The sequence below is a fragment of the Chaetodon trifascialis genome, chromosome 14, assembly GCF_039877785.1.
Source record: "Chaetodon trifascialis isolate fChaTrf1 chromosome 14, fChaTrf1.hap1, whole genome shotgun sequence".
NCBI classification, from domain to species: domain Eukaryota; kingdom Metazoa; phylum Chordata; class Actinopteri; order Chaetodontiformes; family Chaetodontidae; genus Chaetodon; species Chaetodon trifascialis.
The window spans coordinates 397,268-421,050 of record NC_092069.1 but is presented as its reverse complement, the minus strand read 5'-3'; the positions used below and the strand labels follow the sequence as shown (position 1 = coordinate 421,050).

Genomic DNA, 23,783 nt, shown 5'->3' with positions numbered 1-23,783 from the left:
TGATAATTGGCAGACTTTCTGGGGAAGACCTGGTCTGATTAGGAGAGACGGCATCCATCCCACTTTGGAGGGAGCAGCTCTCATCTCTAGAAATCTGACCGATTTTATTTATGAACCTAACCCCTGACAACTCAGAGTTGAGACCAGGAGGCAGAGCTGCAGTCCTACACGCTTCTCTGCGCCTCCATTAGAGCAGTTACCCACCCAACACTCCATAGAGACTGTGTCTGCCCCCCGACCACATAAACTAAGTAAACCAAAAGTACAGAGAAGAGGAGTTAAACATAAGAATCTAATTAAAATTAGAACAACCTCTGCAATAGTACAACAAGATAGGAGAATTAAATGTGGACTCCTTAACATCAGATCTCTGTCCTCTAAAGCTGTTCTAGTAAATGAGTTAATATCAGACCATAATGCTGATTTATTTTGTCTGACTGAAACCTGGCTGTGTCCTGAAGAGTATGTGAGCCTAAATGAAGCTACTCCTCCGAGCCATATTAATACTCACATTCCTCGAGGCAGCGGCAGAGGAGGTGGAGTTGCAGCCATTTTTGACTCAAGCCTTTTGATCAACCCTAAACCTAAACTCGACTATAACTCATTTGAAAGCCTTGTTCTCACTCTTTCTCATGAGAAATGGAAAACAGTGCAGCCACTTTTATTTGTTGTAGTATACCGCTCTCCTGGTCCTTACTCCGAATTTATAGCTGAGTTCTCGGAGTTTCTATCAAGTTTAGTTCTTGAAGCAGATAAAGTAATTATTGTAGGTGACTTTAATGTACATGTCGACGTTGATAATGACAGCCTTAGCACTGTGTTTATCTCAGTATTAGACTCAGTTGGCTTCCGCTAGAATGTACATGAACTGACTCACTGTTTTAACCACACCCTCGACCTTGTTCTGACATATGGCATTGAAATCGAAGACTTAATAGTCTCCTCACAGAATCCTCTTTTATCAGACCATCATTTAATAACTTTCGAATTCATATTACCAGACTACCAGCCAGTAGGCAAAAATTCTTATACCAGACTCCTGTCTGATAGTGCTGTAGCTAAATTTAAGGATATGATCCCATCAGTATTTAATTCAATGCCATGTCTCAATACAACAGAGGAGTCTTATGCTAGTGTTAGTCCCTCCCAGATTGACTTCCTGGTTGATAGTGCTACAGGATCGTTGCGTATGACACTTGACTCTGTTGCTCCCCTAAAAAAGAAGAAAATTAAACAGAGGAGGTTAGCTCCATGGTATACTCCTCAAACCCGCAAATTAAAGCAAACTTCACGGAAAATAGAAAGGAAATGGCGTTCTACCAATTTGGAAGAATTTCGGTCCGCCTGGCAAGACAGTCTTAAAATATACAGGAAAGCCCTCCGCAGTGCCAGGGCAGCCTATTACTCTGCACTAATAGAGGAAAATAAGAACAATCCCAGGTTTCTCTTCAGCACTGTAGCCAGGCTGACAGAGAGCCATAATTCTGTTGAACCATGTATTCCTTTAGCTCTGAACAGTAATGACTTCATGAGCTTCTTTAATGATAAAATTCTAACTATTAGAGACAGAATTCATCGACTCCTGCCGTTAACAGGTACTGTTTTGTCTTCAAACGCAGAAATCGTAGAAACTGTTACTCAGTCTGTCGCAGTTTTAGACTGTTTTACTCCTGTTGACCTTCACCAACTAATTTCAATAATTTCATCATCAAAATCATCTACCTGTATTTTAGATCCTATCCCGACTAAGCTGTTTAAAGAAGTATTACCTCTAATTGACTCTTCAGTTTTAGACATGATCAATCTCTCTTTATCAACAGGCTACGTACCACAGTCCTTTAAAGTAGCTGTGATAAAACCGCTACTGAAAAAGCCTACTCTTGATCCAGGGGTTTTAGCCAACTATAGACCAATATCCAACCTTCCCTTTCTCTCAAAAACTCTTGAGAAAGCAGTTGCCAATCAGCTGTGCGACTTTCTAAACAATAATAGTTTATTCGAGGATTTCCAGTCAGGATTTAGAGTGCATCATAGCACAGAGACAGCACTGGTTAAAGTTACAAATGACCTTCTAATTGCATCTGATAAAGGATTTGTCTCTGTACTAGTCTTACTGGATCTTAGTGCTGCATTTGACACCATTGACCATAGCATCCTATTGCAGACACTGGAACATTTCATTGGCATTAAGGGAACTGCGCTAAGCTGGTTTAAATCCTACTTGTCAGATCGCTCTCAGTTTGTACGCGTTAATGACGACTCCTCTGTGCTCACTAAAGTCAGCTATGGAGTTCCGCAGGGTTCTGTGCTTGGACCAATTCTATTCACCTTATATATGCTTCCTTTAGGTAAGATTATCAGGAAGCACTCAATAAATTTTCATTGCTATGCAGATGATACCCAGCTATATTTATCAATGAAACCGGAAGAAACCAGTCAGTTAACTAGACTACAAGCATGTCTTCATGACATAAAGACCTGGATGACCTGCAATTTTCTGATGCTAAACTCGGACAAAGCTGAAGTTATAGTAGTAGGCCCTAAACATCTTAGAAAGTCACTTTCTGATGACATAGCAGTTATGGATGGCATTGCGCTGGCCTCCAGCACCACTGTAAAGAATCTGGGAGTTATCTTTGACCAAGACATGTCCTTTCACTCCCATTTAAAACAAATTTCAAGGACTGCCTTTTTTCACCTACGTAATATCGCAAAAATCAGGCATATTTTGTCTCAAAATGATGCAGAAAAACTAGTCCATGCATTCGTAACTTCCAGGCTGGATTATTGCAATTCTTTACTATCAGGCTGCCCAAATTCGTTGCTGAATATTCTCCAGTTGCTCCAGAACGCTGCAGCACGTGTTCTGACAAAAACCAGGAAGCGAGATCATATTTCTCCAATACTCGCCACTTTGCACTGGCTCCCTGTAAAGTTTTAGAATAGAGTTTAAAATTCTCCTCCGTACTTACAAAGCCATAAATGGCCAGGCACCTTCTTATCTTAAAGAGCTCATAGTACCTTATTGCCCTACTCGAACACTGCGTTCCCAGAATGCAGGTCTACTTATGGTTCCTAAAGTCTCAAAAAGCAGAACAGGAGTCAGAGCATTTAGCTATCAAGCTCCTCTCCTGTGGAACCATCTTCCAGTCTTTGTCCGGGAGGCAGACACTGTCTCTACATTTAAGAGTAGGCTTAAAACTTTCCTTTTTGATAAAGCTTATAGTTAGGGCTGGCTCAGGCTTGTCCTGGACCAGCCCCTAGTTATGCTGCTATAGGATTAGACTGTCGGGGGACATCCAAAGATACACCGAGCTCCTCCGTCCTTCTGTCCCTCTCCATCCGCACGCTCTCATGTCCTACCACGGCGTGTTACTAACTTAGCTCCTTCCCCGGAGTCTCTGTGCTTTGTCGTCTTGCAGGTTCCCATGGACAGTGGCAGAATCTGGACTGTGGATTTCAGCTGCATCTCCTGCCTTGGCCCTGCCTGACATCCACTGCAACTGCTACTGCTGTTATTACATCCACTGTCACTGTTACTGTGACTGCATGTCTGTCTCTCTGTCTCTGTCTCTCTCTCTGTCTCTCTCTCTCTCTCTCTGACTGCTTTTCTGTCTGTCTGTCTGTCTGTCTGTCTGTCTGTCTGTCTGTCTGTCTGTCTGTCTGTCTGTCTGTCTGTCTGTCTGTCTGTCTGTCTCACTCTCCCTCTCTTGCTCTTCCTCTCTCACCCAACCGATCGAGGCAGATGGCCGCCCACCCAGAGTCTGGTTCTGCTCGAGGTTTCTGCCTGTTAAAAGGAAGTTTTTCCTCGCCACTGTCGCCAAGTGCTTGCTCATGGGGGAATTGTTGGTTTCTTTGTAGATAAAAGAGCTTGGTCTGTACCAGCTCTATATGGAAAGTGTCCTGAGACAACTTCTGTTGTGATTTGGCGCTATACAAATAAAATTGAATTGAATTGAATTGAATCTTACCTTTCCTCCATCTGCCCATGTTCCACCACTCCCACAGCTTCTGTCACTGTCACTTTCCTCACCTCTTGAAGAGCTTTTACTGTTGCCTGTGTTAGAACCACTTTGGCTGTTAGTGTGCTTATTTTAAATAAGAATATTTGATGATTTATCAGTTTGTTGGTTTTACTAACATCTGTCATTGTTTCAGACCCTGTTCTCATTTTCCTGGCCACCAGTTGACTGTGTTCCTTCCTTTGCTTGTCACCTGACCTCCTACCTACCTGCAGACATGATCCTGATCCTACCCCACTATTCAGAGTTTACAATGTAGACCTGCAAGTCATTTGTAACATAGTGTACTGTGTCTCCTAGCCATACTTTACAAAAAGGAAATTAATTCAGGTGTTCGATAGCTTTACTATTAATTTATAAAGGTGTGTTATAAGTACGTCAATACCATACTAGGATAAAATTATTTATTATAATGTGTAAGGCTGCTGCCCCTTTGTTTTGCCGGATTCTGCCTTCCTGCAACAAAGATTGTTAACTAGTTTTTTTTAAAGCGTCTTCCTGCCTGCTTGGACCTTTTAGCTGTTCTGTTTGTTGGTGTCTTGTACAATACCTGCTAACAAAGTAAACTATGTTCCTAATACTTAATTTTCATGAGTCTGTGATTCTGCTTTTATGTTAAAGGAAACATTTAAAGTTTTCCATTATCTTACTCACTACCTTCTCTGTTTCTCCTCTGTTCCAACTTGTCTGAAAGTGTACTGAACTGAAAGGTTAAAAATAACAGAAATATATATCTAATGTGGTCTCGATGAGAAAAAAGCAGTGAAATGTGCCTTTTTTGCGTTTTCACAAATAGAATAAAGGTTTCACAAATCAGAAACTGTGTTTTTTATGAATGTTTAGGCTCTGTAGAATAATTCAGTGCAGATTTGAGGGGTCTAAGTGTAGCGGTTGTGGACCTGGACCTGGTCTAATGTGGTCTCGATGAGAAAAAAGAAGTGAAATGTGCCTTTTTTGCGTTTTCACAAATATAATAATGGTTTCACAAATCAGAGACTGTGTTTTTATGAATGTTTAGGCTCTGTAGATTAATTCAGTCCAGATTTGAGGAGTCTAAGTGTAGCGGTTGTGGACCTGGACCTGGTCTAATGTGGACTCAATGAGAAAAACGCGGTGAAATGTGCGTTTTTTGCGTTTTCACAAATAGAATAAAGGTTTCACAAATCAGAGACTGTGTTTTTATGAATGTATGGAACCTGTAGAATAATTCAGTGCAGATTTGAGGACTCAAAGTGTAGCGGGTCCAGACCTGGACCTGGTCTAATGTGGACTCGATGAAAAAAAAGCAGTGAAATGCACCTTTTTTGCATTTTCACAAATAAAATAAAGGTTTCACAAATCAGAAACTGTGTTTTTATGAATGTTTAGGCTCTGTAGAATTATTCAGTTCAAATTTGAGGAGTCTAAGTGTGGCGGGTCCAGACCTGGACCTGGTCTAATGTGGACTTGATGAAAAATAAGCAGTGAAATGCGCCTTTTTTGCATTTTCACAAATAGAATAATGGTTTCACAAATCAGAAACTGGAATGTTTAGGCTCTGTAGATTAATTCAGTCCAGATTTGAGGAGTCTAAGTGTAGCGGTTCCAGACCTGGACCTATGAATGTATGGACTCTATTTAATAATATTGTCCAGATTTTAAGGGGGTATAAATCTTGTGGTTTTATATCAGGAACAGGTCTAATGTGATGTGGATCAGGAAAAGATCGTCATTTACATTTTACTGTGAGTTACACACACACACAGAGAGAGACAGACAGATAGAGAGAGAGAGAGAGAGAGAGAGAGAGAGAGAGAGAGAGAGAGTAGAGTAGATCTACAATTAAAATAAATAAAATCCAGGTTTTTAGATGAATTAAATACCGTTGCAATCTAGGGTTGGGTCTTTTCATCGTCCTACAATGTTTCATGTTCAGTGCATGAATTAGGAAAACGACTGAATACCGCCATCTACAGGCGTTATGACACTTTTAAGGTGGACCGTAAAATTCCAATCTGAGGCAGTGAATCGGATGCCAACTTCAGCCACGTGAAATCACTGACAGATTTCGGCGTGGTCGAAACCACTCTTGGAGGAGGAATATGCTCTTTGAAACCACCGACGCGGTAAGGTCTGAACACCCGCAGACACAGGGCTTGGACGGAAGGAGTAGTCAGGAACAGGCGAGGTCGGATACCAGAGATCAGTTTAGCTGGAGAGTCTGGCATGATGCAAAGACAATCTGCCAACCGGGAAGAATGACAGCGTGGCATAAAAGCCTACCTGATGAGCCTAATACGCTAGGTGTGCAGATGCGCAGATATGGGGTGTCGCTGAAGAGCTGCAGCACAGGTAAGTGCTATGCTGGACTGTGATAGTTTAGGGCGAGTGACGGCACTGATGGCGTTCGAAACCTCGTTGGTTCAGGAATTATTTGATTTGATTATTATTAGTGTGCAAGCTGGCAAGGCCGCTTGCACACTTATGTTCTGCCCACTATTTATTAGTGGGCAAGCTGGCAAGGCCGCTTGCACACTTATGTTCTTCCCACTATTTATCATTCTTATTAGTGGGCAAGCTGGCAAGGCCGCTTGCACACTTATGTTCTTCCCACTATTTATTAGTGGGCAAGCTGGCAACAGTGTTAATTTTTTCAGAAATTTTTGATTTAGTCTTAGTCTTAGTCTAAGACTAAACACAAAATTTTGATTAGTCTTAGTCTTAGTCTTCTGAAATTGTTTTAGTCTAGTCTTAGTCTAGTCGACTAAATATCAAAATATTTTAGTCTTAGTCTAGTCTTAGTCTTTTAGTCTTAGTCTTTTGGGATTAGTCTTAGTCTTACTGTCTTAGTCTTCTAGTCTTACTGTCTTTAGCACCTCTCTTACTACATTTCTCCAACCACTTGTATTGCTACCTTGCTACTTCTTTTACCTGTACTGTACCTGCATGAACCTGTTCCCTTTTTTCGAACTGCTGGAACTGTGAATTTCTCTCTGAGATGAATAAAGTATCTACCTACCTACCTACCTTTAGTCTTTGAAGAAAATAAATTATACAAAATCACAAATTCACCATATAAATACTACAGATGCAGACTTGTAGTTGTTGTAAAACATATCTTCTTGTTATATTTGTCACAAAAAAAGGAAAAGAAAACACAGGTCAATATAAGTAAGCATCATCCTCTACAACTAAGTACTGTGTTCTCTTTTTGTTACTCTTTGCATTGACTTCAAAAATAAATAAATAAATAAAATAAACCTCAATATAAAATAGGTAGAACATACCAAAACATGTAGACACTATTGGTACACCTCCAATGTGATTGCTTGCTTTACGCAGTGCAGTGAGTGCGCTAGTAAACTGAATATAGAAAATGAAATATTCCTGAGTCTGATACTCTGATAATGATTATAACAAGGATCAATTAGCTTGAAATATTCCTGAGTCTGATACTCTGATTGATAATGATTATAACAAGGAACAATGAGCTGAGCTGTGAAATATGTTACATAGAACAACAAAATATCTCCGCTGCTGGCTGCTCTTCAAAAAATAAAAAGAGAAAAAATAAAAATTACAGCAGCCATTTTGGCATTTAGTTGAGCATACTACTAGTCTACTTCTTTTACTTTACAACCTGAAATGCATGCAGTCAATCCTGTAGCTCTGCAGCAGCAATTTAACAATTCTATTTGTTTTTGTTCATTTTAAGGAAGGCACTTCGCTCCAAAGTGACCCTTCCTCTGTTGCGTTTCCCTCTTGTCAGATCACCTGTGACACTGAATACCCTCTCTGCAAAAGCTTGAGAAGCTGGCATAGACAACAAGTCTAATGCAAAAGGTTTTAAGCTGTGATAAAAAGTGTCACTTTTCAAGCCAAAAGCCAATTGCTGTCTCCTCTGTGATTGGATGTGCAATTTCTTCTTTGTACTTGATAATCTGCTGCCTGGTGCTGGTTTTGGGGGTTCTCTGTTTAGGCCTTGTGGTGCGGCACTTTGACAGAAACCTGAAAACTGGCTGCTTGGAGGAAGCTGCTGCTCCTGCTTCCTCACTCTTCCCCTCTGCATCTTCTGACGGGTCCTCCTCGTCCTCTTGTCTCTCTGCCATGTTTGGTGGCAAAGTGGATTTGGCCACATAGTCCTCTGCCTGAGTCAGCAGCTCCTGGATATTTCCATCACTAACATTAACATTAACAAGCATTTCACATACAGTTGGGTTCACAAAGCAGGCAGCTGCTGCAAGTGGTGAGAACTTTTCATCAGCTGGATCCAGAAGACAAGCAAAACGCTGGCTCAGATTTGCTTTCATTTTCTCTGCAAGAGTGGCGAAACCACTGTAGCGAGTGCTCCGTATGAACTCAGTAAGGTGGCTGCGCAGATCTAAGAGTGAAGGGACCACTTGGGACAGGGATGTGGTGTCACTTTGGAGAGTTTTAGTATGTTCTGCAAAAGGTGACAGCAGGGCATGCACCGATGAAAGCCTTTGCCACTCACTAGTAACCAAGGTGTCCCATCCCATGTCACTTGCAATCTGGCAGACTGTGTCTTTGAGTTTGATGAGTCGTGCGACCATGTTGAAAGTGCTTGACCAGCGTGTGGGGCAGTCTTGTATAAGAATAAGACCGCACTCTTTCAGCACCCTCTGTGTTGCAATGGAGGACTTGCGAAAAAGCTTCACCATAGACCTTGCTTTATCGAGGAGACTGTTGACAGTCACCTCCTTCTGCACCATAAGGACCACGAGCTGCAAGGTATGCACCACACATGATGTCCGATCCATGTTGACTTGATGGTACCTAATAATGAGAGGAAGAGACAAATAAGTCTAACATAAAGATCTGATTCTTTTTTATTTTTCATGTGATAATTAACTGTAGTGTAATGTAAAAATAATTAACTATGGCTCACCGCTGGTCATCAACTTCAGAGTCACTTTCGGGATCAGGGTCGTCTTCATCAGATTGTCCAGATTCAGTGAGGATTTCTTCTGGGGTGTTCTTGAAGGCTGCCACCATGTTACTCCCATTGTCTGTTATCACTGTGAGGACTTTCTCCTTTGGTATGGCCCACTCTTGCAGACATTTGTCCACACATGTCTTAATTGACTCTGCAGTGTGAGGGTGTGCTACTTCTTGTAGAGTGAGCAATATGTGTTCAGGTACACTTTTTTCAACATTGAAGTAGCAAGCACTTATGGCGAGGAATGAGGCTGTCAGTCCTTTTTTGGTCCACAGGTCAAGACCAATGGATACTCTCCGCGCAGCAGCCAGTCTCTCTTTGAATTTCTGTCTCTCCTCTGCATACTCTGTCTCAATCATATTGCTTATTTTAGTTTTCTTTGGAACAGTCAGTCTTCTATCGATTATGTCCATCATTTCCACAAAGTCCTCGTCTTCTATTGTTGTGATTGGTAAACCAGTGCGTCCAATCCATTGTGCCATGGCCTGCACCCTACTCTTTTGATCTTTAGACTCAGGTTTGTACTTTGTGTTAGCTTGGAAGGCCTCAAGGAGGGTGGTCTGGCCCTTGGTCTTGGTCTGGTCCTTGGGCTTGGCTGCTTGGCCCATGTGCTGGGCCTGGGATGAAGTAGATGCCTCTTCCTCATCTGTTTCTTTAGTCTTCTGTATCTGTTAAGGTGAACAAGAAGGGAAGGAATGAAGTTGTGAGTTATCTTTATCACCTATACCACACACACACACACACACACACACACACACACGTTGTCTCATATACAACAACATCCACTCATTACAGTTATTTGTGGCAGTCCAGTGGAACACATTTGTTTTCATTTGAAGGCAGGGCATTTTATTATTCAAGAGAAGCCACTTTACGTCGTGTCTTTTCCATTTTCAGAACAGTTCATGCCACGGTGGTTTATCTGATACAAAATAACATTAACTTGTGTGACTGTGTGTTTACCTTAGCCCATATTTTTTCGTGAGTCTCCAAATGGCGCCTCAAGTTGGTGGTATTTTTGCCTTTCAATTTGACCTCACAAACTTTACATGTCGTCTTGTCCTCTATTTTGTCATATGTAAAGTTGGACCAGATGTCACGTCGTCTTTTGTGACCGAAAGGCGGTTCCGGTTGTGACATTCTGGTCACGGACCGCTGCGAGGGGGAAAAAGATGACTGAATGAAACAAAATGGATATAACGGAAATCAAATCATTATATTTATAATATCATTCTGCAAACTGTATGCTGCAAACTAAACTGCCGTACCTTTGCTTGCTTATTTCTCCACCTGTGAGTCGAGGGGACTCACTCTTTTGCAGGTGTTTGATGGACAGTCGTATACATTGCGTTTGGTTGCGTTGCAGCATGTACCATGCTGGCGCCTAATATGGCTCTGCTTCCGGGAGGATCAACCTAGCTGAAAATTCGGCGCGTTGTGATTGGATTCCTTCTCGACTGGTCCCACAAAAGAGTAGCTTTGGTTGGATCTCACATCCGTTCGTCCCGCCCTAATATTTTCGTTTAGTCTTTATTCGTTGACTAACGTGTCAATCACTTTTCGTCTCCGTCTTCGTCATGTACAGACACTTTTCGTCTCGTCTTCCTCTTCGTCCTTAAAAAAGCTTCGTTGACGAATATTTTTCGTCTTAGTCTTAGTCGACGAAATTAACACTGGCTGGCAAGGCCGCTTGCACACTTATGTTCTTCCCACTATTTATTATTCTTATTATTAGTGGGCAAGCTGGCAAGGCCGCTTGCACACTTATGTTCTTCCCACTATTTATTAGTGGGCAAGCTGGCAAGGCTGCTTGCACACTTATGTTCTTCCCACTATTTATTATTAGTGGGCAAGCTGGCAAGGCCGCTTGCACACTTATGTTCTTCCCACTATTTATTATTCTTATTAGTGATATTAGTGAACACAGCAGGGGCTTCGCCCACTGAACAGTGCTTTGCACTGAACACAGCAGGGGCTTCGGAACCACTATTGTTCTTCTGCGTGTTTCTTCTTCTTCTTCTTCTTCTTCTTATCATTCATCTTCCGTACTTTTTTCGGTTCGCTACTAGTCATAAACGATAGCGAGCACCCAGGCAAATTATATATCAAAACGTGCGGCTCGATCGGACTCGGTCTGCTATTATTTTTCTCTACAGAATACGCACGAAAAAATCCCATTCAAAGTAAATGGGAGACGGCAAAAAACGCGAAAAAATCTCTCCCTTTTTCAAAGGACTACTGCTCCGGCATACTTTCACGTAGAGACGCCATTCCAACTATAAAACGTAGACACAAGTCTCGTCTAATGATGTAGTAATTGTCGTATTGATAGGTCGCATAATTTTTGAGCAGTCGTCGTTCAATGACCGTGAGCGTTTTGGGAGAAATTTTGAGTTTATAATGGGTGTGTATTGCACGGAATGTTCGCGCTAGAGTGGAGTGGATTAACTGCCAGAGTGGAGAGAAGCTCTGAAAATTGTGTGAAACTTTTGTCTTTCCACGCTCCTCCAAAGCACTGCGTGTTTCTTCTTCTTCTTCCGATTATTATTCATCTTCCGTACTTTTTTTGATTCGCTACTAGTCCTACAGTTTTGAGAGCACCCAGGCGAATGCTATATCAAAACGTGCGGCTCGATTGGACTCGATCGGCGTCGTAAGACGCGAAAAACGCACGAAAAAATCCCATTCAAAGTAAATGGGAGACGGCGAAAAATGCGACAAAATCTCCCCCTTTTTCAACGAGCTACTGCTCCGGCATACTTTCACCTAGAGACGCCGTTCCAATTTTAAAACGTAGACACAAGTCTCATCTATTGCCGTGTTAAATCTCGTTTTGATAGGTGGTATAGTTTTTGAGCAGTTGCCGGTCAATAACCGTGAGCGTTTTGGGAGAAATTGTGAGTTTATAATGGGTGTGTATTGCACGGAATGTTCGCGCTAGAGTGGAGGGGATTAGCTGTCAGAGTGGAGAGAAGCTCTGAAAATTGTGTGAAACTTTTGTCTTTCCACGCTCCTCCAAAGCACAAATTTCGCTCTACGCATGTGAAACTTTCCAGAGTTGTAGTGCTTACTTAGGCTGATTCTCACGATGTGCCTGACGAAGCGATAGGACTTACGGTTTTTGAGTTCTCAGCCTCTGAGCGAGGAGAGCGCCTCTGACCTCGCCCATAAGGTCCAATACAAATGAAAAACGGAAGAGACAGAAACCAGCCATTTTTTAACTCGCTCTAAAATCTGCAATTTTGAGCCCATCGAAAAAAGAAAGTGATCAGCATGTACAGCAAAGCCTTGTGGCTCTCACGGTGAAGAAATTTCAGCAGTAGGAGTTTCGGTCTCGGCGTGAGAAGCGTTTGTTTGGAGGCTGCGCAGAGGCCAAATTCAGACGTTTCTCAGACTCTCCCAGAGCCAAAGTGGCTCGTCACCATGGCGACCGCTGGAGATTATAATGGGTGTGTATTGCATGGAATGTTCGTTTCAGAGTGGAGGCAGACACATAAGTGTCTGCTGCCCTAATAGCAGGTGTCTGTGTGTGTGCACCTGTGTCTAAGTGGATGACATCATGGATCAGGCCACCTCAAGTTAACATGGCAACCTCTGAGCCTCAGTACTTCTGTGAGCACTACTCTCCCACATACACACACATATGTAGCTTCAGCTGCAGCTGTGCAGCTCAGTCAAATGATCAGTTCTCCATTAAGCTCTATGGTGACATGCTAACCAGCCACAGCCAAGCTACTTACTGGTGATTTGTATATGTTAGTGATGTAATGAGTGATGTTGGCCTGTTAGCATTAGCCACAATGTAAACATGCTAATGCTAACATGAGGTCGTATGAACTTGTTGGTGCGTGGAGGTTTGACTAGTGATGTCGGGTTGTTGTGCTAACATGCTAATGTTAGCATGCTAATGCTAACATGCTAACATGCGTTAAAATGAATGTACATTGCGTTCTAATGATGATTCAGAGGTTTTTAATGTGTTTTTTGACATGCTAATGTTAGCATGCTAATGCTAACATGCTAACATACGTTAAAATGATTGGTAAAAGGCATTCTAAGGGTGTTTCAGACCTTTTCAATGTGTTTTTTGACATGCTAATGTCAGCTTAGCATTGTCGCTGTTAGGCACACGCATGGGCCGGCGTTTGCGCACTGTATCACTCCAAATTTCCCGCCGAGGGGAATTTGTCTAGTTATTCATCTTCCGTACTTTTTTCGGTTCGCTACTAGTCTAAAGCGATAGCGAGCACCCAGGCAAATTATATATCAAAACGTGCGGCTTGATCGGGAATCGATGGCTATTATTTTTCTCTACAGAATATGAAAAACGCACGAAAAAATCCCATTCAAAGTAAATGGGAGACGGCAAAAAATGCGAAAAAATCTCCCCCTTTTTCAAAGGGCTACTGCTCCGGCATACGTTGACCTAGAAGCACCGTTCCAATTTTAAAATGTAGACACAAGTCTCGTGTATTGGTGTAGTAATTCTCGTTTTGATAAGTCATATAGTTTTTGAGCAGTCGCCGTTCAATGACCATGAGCGTTTTTGGAGAAATTGTGAGTTTATAATGGGTGTGTATTGCACGGAATGTTCGCGCTAGAGTGGAGGGGATTAACTGCCAGAGTGGAGAGAAGTTCTTGTCTTTTGTCTTTTCACGCTCCTCCAAAGCACAAATTTCGCTCTACACGCGTCAAAATTTTGTAAGTTGTAGTGCCGCTTGCGCTGATTCTCATGATGTGCCTGGCTAAGCGATAGGACTTACGGTTTTTAAATTCTCAGCCTCTGAGCGAGGAGAGCGCCTCTGACCTGGCCCATAAGGTCCAATACAAATCAAAAACAGGAGAGATAGAAACCAGCCATTTTTTAACTCGCTCTAAAATCCGCATTTTTGATCCCAGCGGAAAAAGAAAGTGATCTGCGTGTAGAGCAAAGCCTTGTGGCTCTCATGGGGAAAAAATTTCGGCAATAGGAGTTTCGGTGTTGGCGTGAGAAGCGTTTGTTCGAGGGGTGCGCAGAGGCCAATTTCAGACATTTCTCAGACTTTCACAGAGCCAAAGTGGCCCGTCGGCACGGCGAGTGGTGGCCTGATCTCAAGTTGCTGTGGCAACCCCTGAGCCTCAGTACTTCTGTCAGCACTCCTCAATGAACATGGACAGAAAGCACAGAACACTACACACAGAATATTGACCTCAGTCGTTAAAGTCAGCGACCCCAGTAGTTAAGTGTTCAGTGCGAAGCACTGAACACGGATAGAAAGCACAGAACACTACACACAGAATATTGACCTCAGTCGTTAAAGTCAGCGACCCCAGTAGTTAAGTGTTCAGTGCAAAGCACTGAACACGGACAGAAAGCACAGAGCACTACACACAGAATATTGACCTCAGTCGTTCAGGTCAACTACTACTACTACTACTACTACTTAACTACTACTTAACAGCTGAATACATATTGTGTGTTTTTTCTTGTTAGGGATGCAGTGCTGAGCTGCCAGTGTTCATTGCAAAGCACAGAACACAGACAGAAAGCACAGAACAGTGACCTCAGTAGTTAAGATAAGTGACCTAAGCCATGGCAACCTCTAGCCTCAGTGCTTTTGTCCTCACTCCTCTGACACATAGCTAAACACACATATGAAGCTTCATGTGATTACAGATACACACACCTGCACAGACACAGACACACACAAACACCAACACACATAACCAGGGTTAAAATCCTCAAATGTGTCCCAGTATACCTCTATAGCATTTACCAGGATTGCAGCAATGTGAGGCACTGAACACTTAACCACCAATATCTGAATATATATTCTGCGTGTTTTTTGTTATGAAGGATACAGTGATTCGCAATGAACACAGACAGAAAGCACAGAACACTGACCTCAGTAGTTCAGGTCAGTGACCTAAGTAGTTAACTACCAATAGTGGAATACATAGTCTGATTGTTTTTTTTAGTGATGCAGCGCTGAGCAATGACCACTGTCAGGACGTAGCCTCAACTGAATAATAAAGAGTTATGTTAAAAAAGAAAGAAAACAAAAACAATAAGACCAGAACTAATCTAAACTACTCATAAAAATCACAGTCACTCAGTTATACTTTCAAAAATTCTTATTGCACATAATGGAGTATTGAATTGAAGTAAGAAAATAGTATTGCACATATGTGTTGCACAGGTTCCAGGTGAACATCACGTATCTCTGAGATTTTGGCCTGCCTCTGCTTGGGCTGTGGGTCTGCCATCACTCGCAACCTCTCAAGTGACTATGGTAACCTCTGACCTCAGGTTACAGGTACACAGCTGAGAGCAATTGATGGATTAGGGAGTGTGATATTTGATTTCTATATGTTTTATCAACTATTTCAATGACAAGACAACAATTTACATTTCTATAGTTTCTGTCCAGTTTTAATCACTGAATTGTTGGCAGTTTCTCTGTGTAAATTACTTCACAGACTGAGAGAAAGAGTGGGAGAGAGAAATGCAACACAGACAGACAGACAGACAGACAGACAGACAGACAGACAGACAGACAGACAGACAGACAGACAGACAGAGAAGGTGACAAACTACATTATACTGTATATTTGTACACATATACGTCAATCAATCCCCTTAACTGAGTCTGAAAGTAAGTTATTTTTTGTTTTGCCTTTATTGATACGGATGGGGAAGAATGAGAGTAAACGGGAAGTGCATAATTCTGGCGCTGCACGTTGACCCGTAATTACGGCGCAGCGTTTTGGCCACTTCTCCAAAGCGCAGCGCCGTAATTACGTGACTATCCGGACGCACGTGAGAGTCACTTCTGTCGCCATGAGTGAACGTGTGCGTGTCTTTGTGTGCGCGTTATAGTTTGTGTGTATGTGCTTTGCCTGCTGTGCTTGCATGTGTATATGTCGGCTGTGTGTGTGTGTGTGTGTGTGTGTGTGTGTCTTTGTCTTTGTGCGCGGGTCAGAATGTGTGTGTGTGCGCGCGGACATGCGCGTGTGTCTGTCTGTGCGCCGTAGTGTGTGCGCATGTGTACGCGTGTCTGTTTCCGTGACAACAAGATATCAGTCATCTGGTTTGAAAATAAATATCGGCTGTTCACGTGATCACGTAGCTCGCGAATTATTTTTGCCTGACAACAATGTTGTAAGGAAATGTCAGTCATCTGATTTGACAGTAAATCGAGCATACGGATCAGGAGGACTCTGGATATAAAACTACTCGTCTCTCGTCGACTCGTCCCCTTTGGTCTCATCAGAGGTAAGAATACGTGTCTTTTGTCTCTTCAATTGTGGTAGCTAATAATCGCTAGCATGCATAAATCGTTAGCAAAAATGATATTATTGACGCTAGAGTCATTACTGTTTTATGATTTGGGGTAAGAATAGGTTAAACTTTGACAGTCAGTCCGTTTTTGTACAAGAATATAAGCTGAGCTAAAAGCTAATGGCTTTAACTGTGCCTATTTCATACAAACACTTTAAGCCAAGCTAAAAGTTATTCATATATCTGTCTGTCTAACTACATAAAAATGGATTTAAACATTTACAGTCTGTTTGTTTTTATACTAGAATATCAAGTTGAGCTAAAAGCTAATGCCTCTAACTGTGCCTAAATACTTTAAGCTAAGTTAAAATCTATCTATCTATCTATCTATCTATCTATCTATCTATCTATCTATCTATCTATCTATCTATCTATCTATCTACATGTAAGTTAATAGCTTTATTTTAATTGAGAGTATGTGTTTATAGTGTTATAGGTATTCTCTGTCCTGGGGAAAAAAATGTTTCACTGATAAATGGCAGCAGGCACTGCTCTGTGCTCTCTCACACACTAACACACACACACACACACACACACACACACACACACACACACACACCATGAAAAGTAATGTCTATTATGCTGTTAGCTTGTCACTAACACTGACTGAAAGTCACTGAAGGAAATTTATCTGTTTATTGTAGTTTCTCTTTGATCGTGATCAAAGGTTTTCTGAGCGCTTGTCTTCATCGTCTTCATCGTCTTCATCATCTTCAGGATTCCCGGAGCAGCTTCATCACATCACACACAACCATCACACATTTCTTCCTCACACTTTACATATGTTACATAGAGATATCTTAGATTAGATTACTTTAGATTAGATACTTAGATTACTTTAGATTAGACACTTTAGTTTAGATAAGGTAGGTTTAGGTTAGGTTTAGGTTTAGTGAAGGTTAGGTTTAGGTTATTTAGATAGGTTAGACTAGAGGTGTTTACATCGTAGATTAACAAAAATTACAGAAGATTAATATTTTTTTAATTTGAATTTATTAATTTTTGGGAAGTAGGTTTTTTTTCTCTTTTTCTAAAAGTTTACTCCAGCAGGATGCCGAGGAAGGGAAGGCGTTCGACGGCGGCGAAGCTGCGATGGAGGAAGCTCAGCCTGGAGGAGCTGAGTCCATCCAGTCCCCCCCCGGAGGTATTTACACAGTAGATAAGCTTCCCTGTTATAGTGACAACTGTTAGCATGAAAATAACTGTTGAAATGTCATCACTTTCTGGTGAGTTAGTATTTAACTACCATGACTTACATTTATTGGGTGTTTTATGTTTCATTAGACTGTCCAGACGGTGTCCCCCCCGGCCGGAGAGTCCAGAGAGCCCAACCCGCCAGGAAGAGGGTCAAGGACCAGGGAGACCCACCCCCCTTGCTCCCGAGCTCCAGTCAGCAACGTATGTTCCTACCACAACCCTCACACACATACACATGGTTTCTATACTGAGATATTGTCTGAGGTTAAAAGTGTTTATTTTATCTGTCATCAGTTGGTTGGATCGTCACCACCAACCAGACCGTTCTGGAGCCCGGATGGTGTGCGTGCCGAGTTTCGTGCACATGAGTATCCACCTGCTTTTTCCTTAAATGATCGATAAATTAATTAATGATTAATTAATCTTATGTATTTATTTTTGGTATATTGAGAGTTTTTAAACTGCTTTTCTTACGTGTGCTTTTTTGAACTCATAGAAAAGAATGGCTGCTGTCAAGACATTTGTTGTTGGATTTCCTGCATTATTTTTTACCTTTTATCTGTTTTGTCTTTTTATAAACAGGCCGCGGTACTGGTTACCGCCACCGGGTGCAGAGATGGCCAATTTCCCCCTTCACCGGGCACAGCCACAAATTGGTCATCCCACCTGAGACTCCTGACAAGAAGGTATGATTATTGTCCAGTTTAGAAAGGAAGTAGTTGATTTTGAGAGGAATTAAAGATTTTCATGCTAAAGAAATTATCTTTGTTGTTGCAGTTTGTTCTGATTGTCGGAGACTCCCATCTACGAGCCCTTGTAGATGGTTTGGTCGCGATGCCAGAGGGAAGCTTTTCCTTTGGTGTCATGTCGACCCCGGGGGCCTCTGCCTCTCAGCTGCGGACCGAGGTGCTACACGCTGTGGTTCCTCGGATCCCTGAGGCAGTTTGTGTGCTGGCTCCCAGCAACAACCTGACCGCCAGCAGGACCATCGACGAGGCAGCCGTCGATTACGCTAAGCTCCTCACTGCTGTGAGGAGCCGCTGGCCGAAGGTACGCTTTGTTTTATCTCTTGCTTGTTCTGGATTCTTAGTGGTTTAAGTATAGTGACAACTGTAATAAGATTAAATATATGAGATTTTTTAGGATAATGCGTATTTATTGTAACATGCGTATGATTTTGAATGAAAATGGTAACAATCGTGTTTTGTTTTCCACAGGTTTTCGTGGCTGACTTCCCTCCCCGCCTGACTGTCGAGGAGTCTTACCAGGACCTCCTTCGACAGGAATATCACCGGGTGGCAGCTCGTATGGGTATGTAAAAAATATCATCTTTGTTGAGAAAAAATAGTAGAAGAGGATAAAAATGAAAAGAAATGTAATTAAAATATATGTTAAGATATATTATGAATTAAAAGTCATAATACATATATGGACACTATAATGACTGTTATTTTTTACATTTTTTAAAATACTTTTAGGTGTGAGGTATTTCTCTACTGTGGAGCACTTCCCCCTTACGCGCTTGGAGCTGTGGAGCAGAGATGGTGTAAGTAGAATATCTGTGTCTGAAATAAAAAATCAAATTTGCATGTCTTGTGTGTTGATATGAAATGCTTAGTAGAGCTACTTTTTTTTAATCAAAGTTTGTCTGCAAATGGACATGTAATGTCATTTTGCAGGTCCATCTGAGCGATCGTGAGGGGATAGGGATCCTCGTGCAGTTGCTGTGGTCCGCTACAAAGCAGCAACTGGAGACACCATCTCCCAGGCCTTCACAGCCACTTAGGAAAGTCTCTCCTAAGCTGGTAGTGAGGGGAGAGGTCCCTGCTCCACCGTCCCCTGACCCCTTTGAGTGGAGGCTTGCTGGTCAGGGCGGCAAGGTAATTATTACAGTGTAATGTGTTTGTACATTTTTCTGAAGCGATTCAGAAATAATTTAAAAGCATATATTTGTTTAATCCAATATGACTCTGCTTTTTTCATTCCAGACGAGCCAGCCTGGTGAACCCTCACAGTCCCAGGGTTCAGCCCAGACCAGGATGGCTCAGCAGCTGGTGTGTTATATTGCTATATGCTATTATTTTGACGTGTTTATTGGTTACTATTTAAACTTTTAAACTTACTATTTAAATCTTCATTGTTCTTTGTGTTTTTCTATCACAGGAGAAGGGGTGCTTCCTTCCAGAGAACCCAGTCTGGTTCAGTAGCACAGTCCTGCGTGCTATGGAGGAAGTCTCTCCTTCTGACCTGTCTTGCCTCATGGACTGCAAGCCTCCTCCAAAGTTCAAGAGGGTAAATAGTCTAATATCTGTTCTAGGCTGTATTATAAAGTTTCACCTGATTTCTGAACAGTCAGTACTGCATACATTTTTATAGTAATGATCACAATACTATTAAAATATGTTTTAAACAGATGTACATAATTGTAATATGATTTAAGTTTAATTGGTGTTTTATTTTATTTGTTGGTGCAGGTGGCCTCCTCAGCAGCAGCCAGATGCCATAGGACCACGGACCGACCCCCCGCAGCCACCGGTCTCCAGTGAACGACGTATGCTACTATTTACCACAACTGACACACACTCTGAATTACAGATTACAGTGTCTTCACAGAGACATTACTAAACTGTCCGCTCTGTCTGAGATTTAATATATTTGTTCTCATGTGTCAACAGCTGGTTGGATCACCCCCATCCAGGTTGTCCTGGAGTTCGGAGGAGGAGGCCCCTGCCAGCCCAGCTGCTTTGGCTCAGACGGTATGTTTTGTGTTGTTTTTTTTCAATTAAGTTGTCTGCACAGCTCTTCTTCAGCACAAGAGGTTACTTGCATGTTTAAAATTGTAAACTGTTGATTTAGACTACATTGAGACGTGCTTATGTTTTCCAAATGTAGCTGTAATAATACTACCACTAATATTTAGCTTTTGAATGAAGTCATTTACTTGCCCAGTGAATATCTTGTGTAATTATATTGATGTTTGGTATAAGTGATCTTATGTTTTAATTGGTGTGTCAGACGGCATCCCCCGTGGCAGTGAGACTGTCCAGGACCAAGGATGGACACCCCCCCCCGCACCCAAGCTTCAGTGAACAACGTGTGTTACTCTCTGCTATAACAGACACAATCACACATAGCAGTGTGTTCACCAAGACATTTGAAGTTTAATATGTTTATTATCATGTTTCCACAGTTGGTTGGATCACCCCCAGCCAGGTCGTCCTGGAGTTTGGGTGATGCAGCAACCCCCAGCTGTTCACCAGCAGCAAAGGTAAATATTATTCCTCCTGAATAAAGTGTATTGTCTCATCAAAGTCTTCATTTTACTAAATGTTTTGCTCTGTGTTCTCAGATGGCCAGGATTAAGACGTCTTCACCTGCTGGACCATCCTGGACCATAACAGATGCAGCCTGCGACTCTCCTTCCCCAGCAAAGGTATTGTCTCCCCTGTGTCTACTGACACACACAGAATGTTTACAGTTCAATCAGCTATATCTAAATAAAACTGGTTCATTTAAAATCTCTGATAGCATTATGTTTCTCTGCATTTCACAAATGCCAGTGAATAACTTAAACAAGTTTGAGAAACTTTTTGTGTATCAACTTGGTGCATTGTCTTGCCTCATGTCTAAATATTCATTTGTATTATGTGTAATTACAGACTGTGCGGACACCAACTCCCTCATCAACCAGTTGGCCCTGGATCCCGGATGATGCACCCTCCACCTCTCGTTCCCCAGCTAAAGAGGTAAAGACATTTACTGTTTAATAAAGTGTCTTTGTGTGATTGTGGTTCATTTATACTGAAATGCACAAATAGTCATTAAGGACTGTAAGGACAGAATTAATTAAGAGATAGGTAAATAGACGTGAAATTATTAACAAAACTCAACAAATAGTTTGATATAATTTTATCAACTTCTTAAAGATAAACACAAGTAATGGAACAGAGGTTTTTTGAACATTATTATCTTATTTTAGTGCAGTTCATATCTTCAGGTCAGTCTGGTGAAGGTCATAGCCTCCTTTAAAGGTGACATATTATGAAGCTTTTTCAATAAGTTACATAGGTCTATGATTTCCATAAAACATGTTTCTGAAGCTGTTTGCTGGAAATAGCTTTCAGGAAAAGATTCTTGCCTCCCTCTATTTGCCTCTGTTTCAGTCCCTTTCAGAATGTGCTGTTTCTGGTGTCTGTAGCTTTAAATGCAAATGAGCTGCTGCTGTCCCACCCATGTTATCGTGGTAACGGGAGAGCGTAGGCTCACGTTGCACTACGCATGTGAAAGTAGCGGACATGGCGGTAGTAAACAGACCGAGTGCGTCAGTAGTTGAACGTACGTGTTCGAACCTGAATCGGATCCTGAAGGAGGGGAGGCTCCTACAGAACCTCAGAGAATTCAGCAGGACGCTTCTGAAAGGTTAGTCTAAAAACGTCTATTTTTTTCTCTTCAGTATGAGCACCGCCTGTACAGGAGGCAGCGTGAGAGGCCCGCAGTTCAGACGGTCAATGCTAACGCTAGGAAGCACCAATCCTAACTTGTAGCATACCAGAATGACGGGGAGAAACTCAGCTAAAAGCCTCTACCAATTTTTCAATTCAGTTTTATTTGTATAGCGCCAAATCACAACAGAAGTTGTCTCAGGACACTTTCCATATAGAGCTGGTACAGACCAAGCTCTTTTATCTACAAAGAAACCAACAATTCCCCCATGAGCAAGCACTTGGCGACAGTGGCGAGGAAAAACTTCCTTTTAACAGGCAGAAACCTCGAGCAGAACCAGACTCTGGGTGGGCGGCCATCTGCCTTGACCGGTTGGGTGAGAGAGGAAGAGCAAGAGAGGGAGAGTGAGACAGACAGACAGACAGACAGACAGAAATGCAGTCAGAGAGAGAGAGAGAGAGAGAGAGACAGAGACAGAGAGACCAAGCATTTGCACCCAAATGAAACATAATTCATACAGCAGTAAATCATATGGGCATGTGACAAAAACACGGAAATGGCTTATGTCCACTTTAGCGCGTCTGCTGATTTCACCACGTCACACAAACCACACAAGCCTGGTATCACATGGAAGCAGAGAGTCCGAAGGTCCTGGTTGTTTACATAAAGAGGAGGGGGTTTCTAGTAGTTACTGGGTTGCTGAGGCATTGACCAGTCTAACTGCGCTGTTAGTTTCAGCGCTCCGTCTCATTTACACATGCAGGGGCAGAGCACACAGACGACACTGCTGAGCAGCACTACTGACCATTCACTTCAGGCTGAGGAAAAGTAGCTGGCTAGAGCACACACATTCAAATGTTAGAAAAGAAAAAAAAAAAGGGGGGGGGAGGGATGCTGTTATTGGATGAAAATGCTGGTATGCAACGTTTCTTATTTCTTTAGCTTTATACATGCATGAATTGTCTTTTTTTTTTTTATTTGATTGTATCAGTACACCTGTGGAAATTGTGCAACAATGCAGTCAGAGTCTGAGAACATATATGCTGCCAGGAGGTGCCACAGGTCACAGTATCTTTACCTGCACTTACAGTATGATTGCAGTGTATGATTGCAGAAAACATGCCACTGCAGATACTGACCTTATGTTATGCATAACAGGTTACAAGACGGCTGCAGCAGCTGGATGAAAGGCCTCCAGGCATGATTGACCATCCAGGTTTCGAACCTGTTTGCCTAAATGTGCATACAACACTTACAGGGTTGACTACGGTCCTTTACAGCTATGGGGGACAGAGCAATGAGTTTCATCTTAACTAACTTCAATGTTCATACGCCATAATAAACTAAATAAAGTCAGTTATATCTTTTCTTGAACATATAGCCAAGTTTTTTCTTAGCAAATACTGTATATTACACATTTATTCACATGAAACATTTTATAGATATACAATAAATATTTATTGACATGAATATTTGTACATGGAAATACAGTACAAGTGAAGGAATCACTGAATCCATATTAGAAAAATGTGAATACAGATGTTGACATTATAGAACCTTTTGACTAACATAATGTTGAATTTTCTCAGTTGTTACAGGTATCTAGCCTATATGAGTTTTGTGAGCTGGTGCTGGAGCTTCCTTCGCCAGAAGATTTGTGTAGTCATCCCATCACGTGCATGTCCATCAAATCATCAATATACCCTGTGCAATACACAGACACACAGAAAAAATGAATCATTAGTATCATTTATTGGATTATTCAACAACTGTTAATATAGTGACATTTTGCACTTTGAATTCTGTGGTTAAGTGTGTAGTTTTTGGTTTATTTATTGTGTGACATGTACAATATAAATGT

At 41.8% G+C, this 23,783-nt stretch overlaps 1 protein-coding gene across 2 annotated transcripts; it reads left to right on the top strand.

Moving 5' to 3' along the window:
* Positions 1-6,129: 6,129 nt before the first annotated feature.
* Positions 6,130-22,784, top strand: LOC139342445 (uncharacterized). 2 transcript variants are annotated; one of them, XM_070979540.1, is made up of 17 exons: positions 6,130-6,353; positions 17,320-17,426; positions 17,567-17,680; positions 17,774-17,847; positions 18,062-18,165; positions 18,257-18,529; positions 18,697-18,790; positions 18,958-19,025; positions 19,159-19,359; positions 19,468-19,533; positions 19,643-19,771; positions 19,954-20,030; positions 20,155-20,235; positions 20,495-20,573; positions 20,670-20,747; positions 20,829-20,912; positions 21,139-22,784. In XM_070979540.1, the coding sequence occupies exons 4-12, from the start codon at positions 17,817-17,819 to the stop codon at positions 20,023-20,025; spliced, it is 1,038 nt and encodes a 345-aa protein (XP_070835641.1). In that variant the 5' UTR covers positions 6,130-6,353; positions 17,320-17,426; positions 17,567-17,680; positions 17,774-17,816; the 3' UTR covers positions 20,026-20,030; positions 20,155-20,235; positions 20,495-20,573; positions 20,670-20,747; positions 20,829-20,912; positions 21,139-22,784. The 2 variants fall into 2 exon arrangements, with proteins under 2 accessions (XP_070835641.1, XP_070835640.1); XM_070979539.1 differs by having other exon boundaries at positions 6,147-6,353; positions 17,774-17,821.
* The last annotated feature ends 999 nt before the right edge of the window (positions 22,785-23,783 follow it).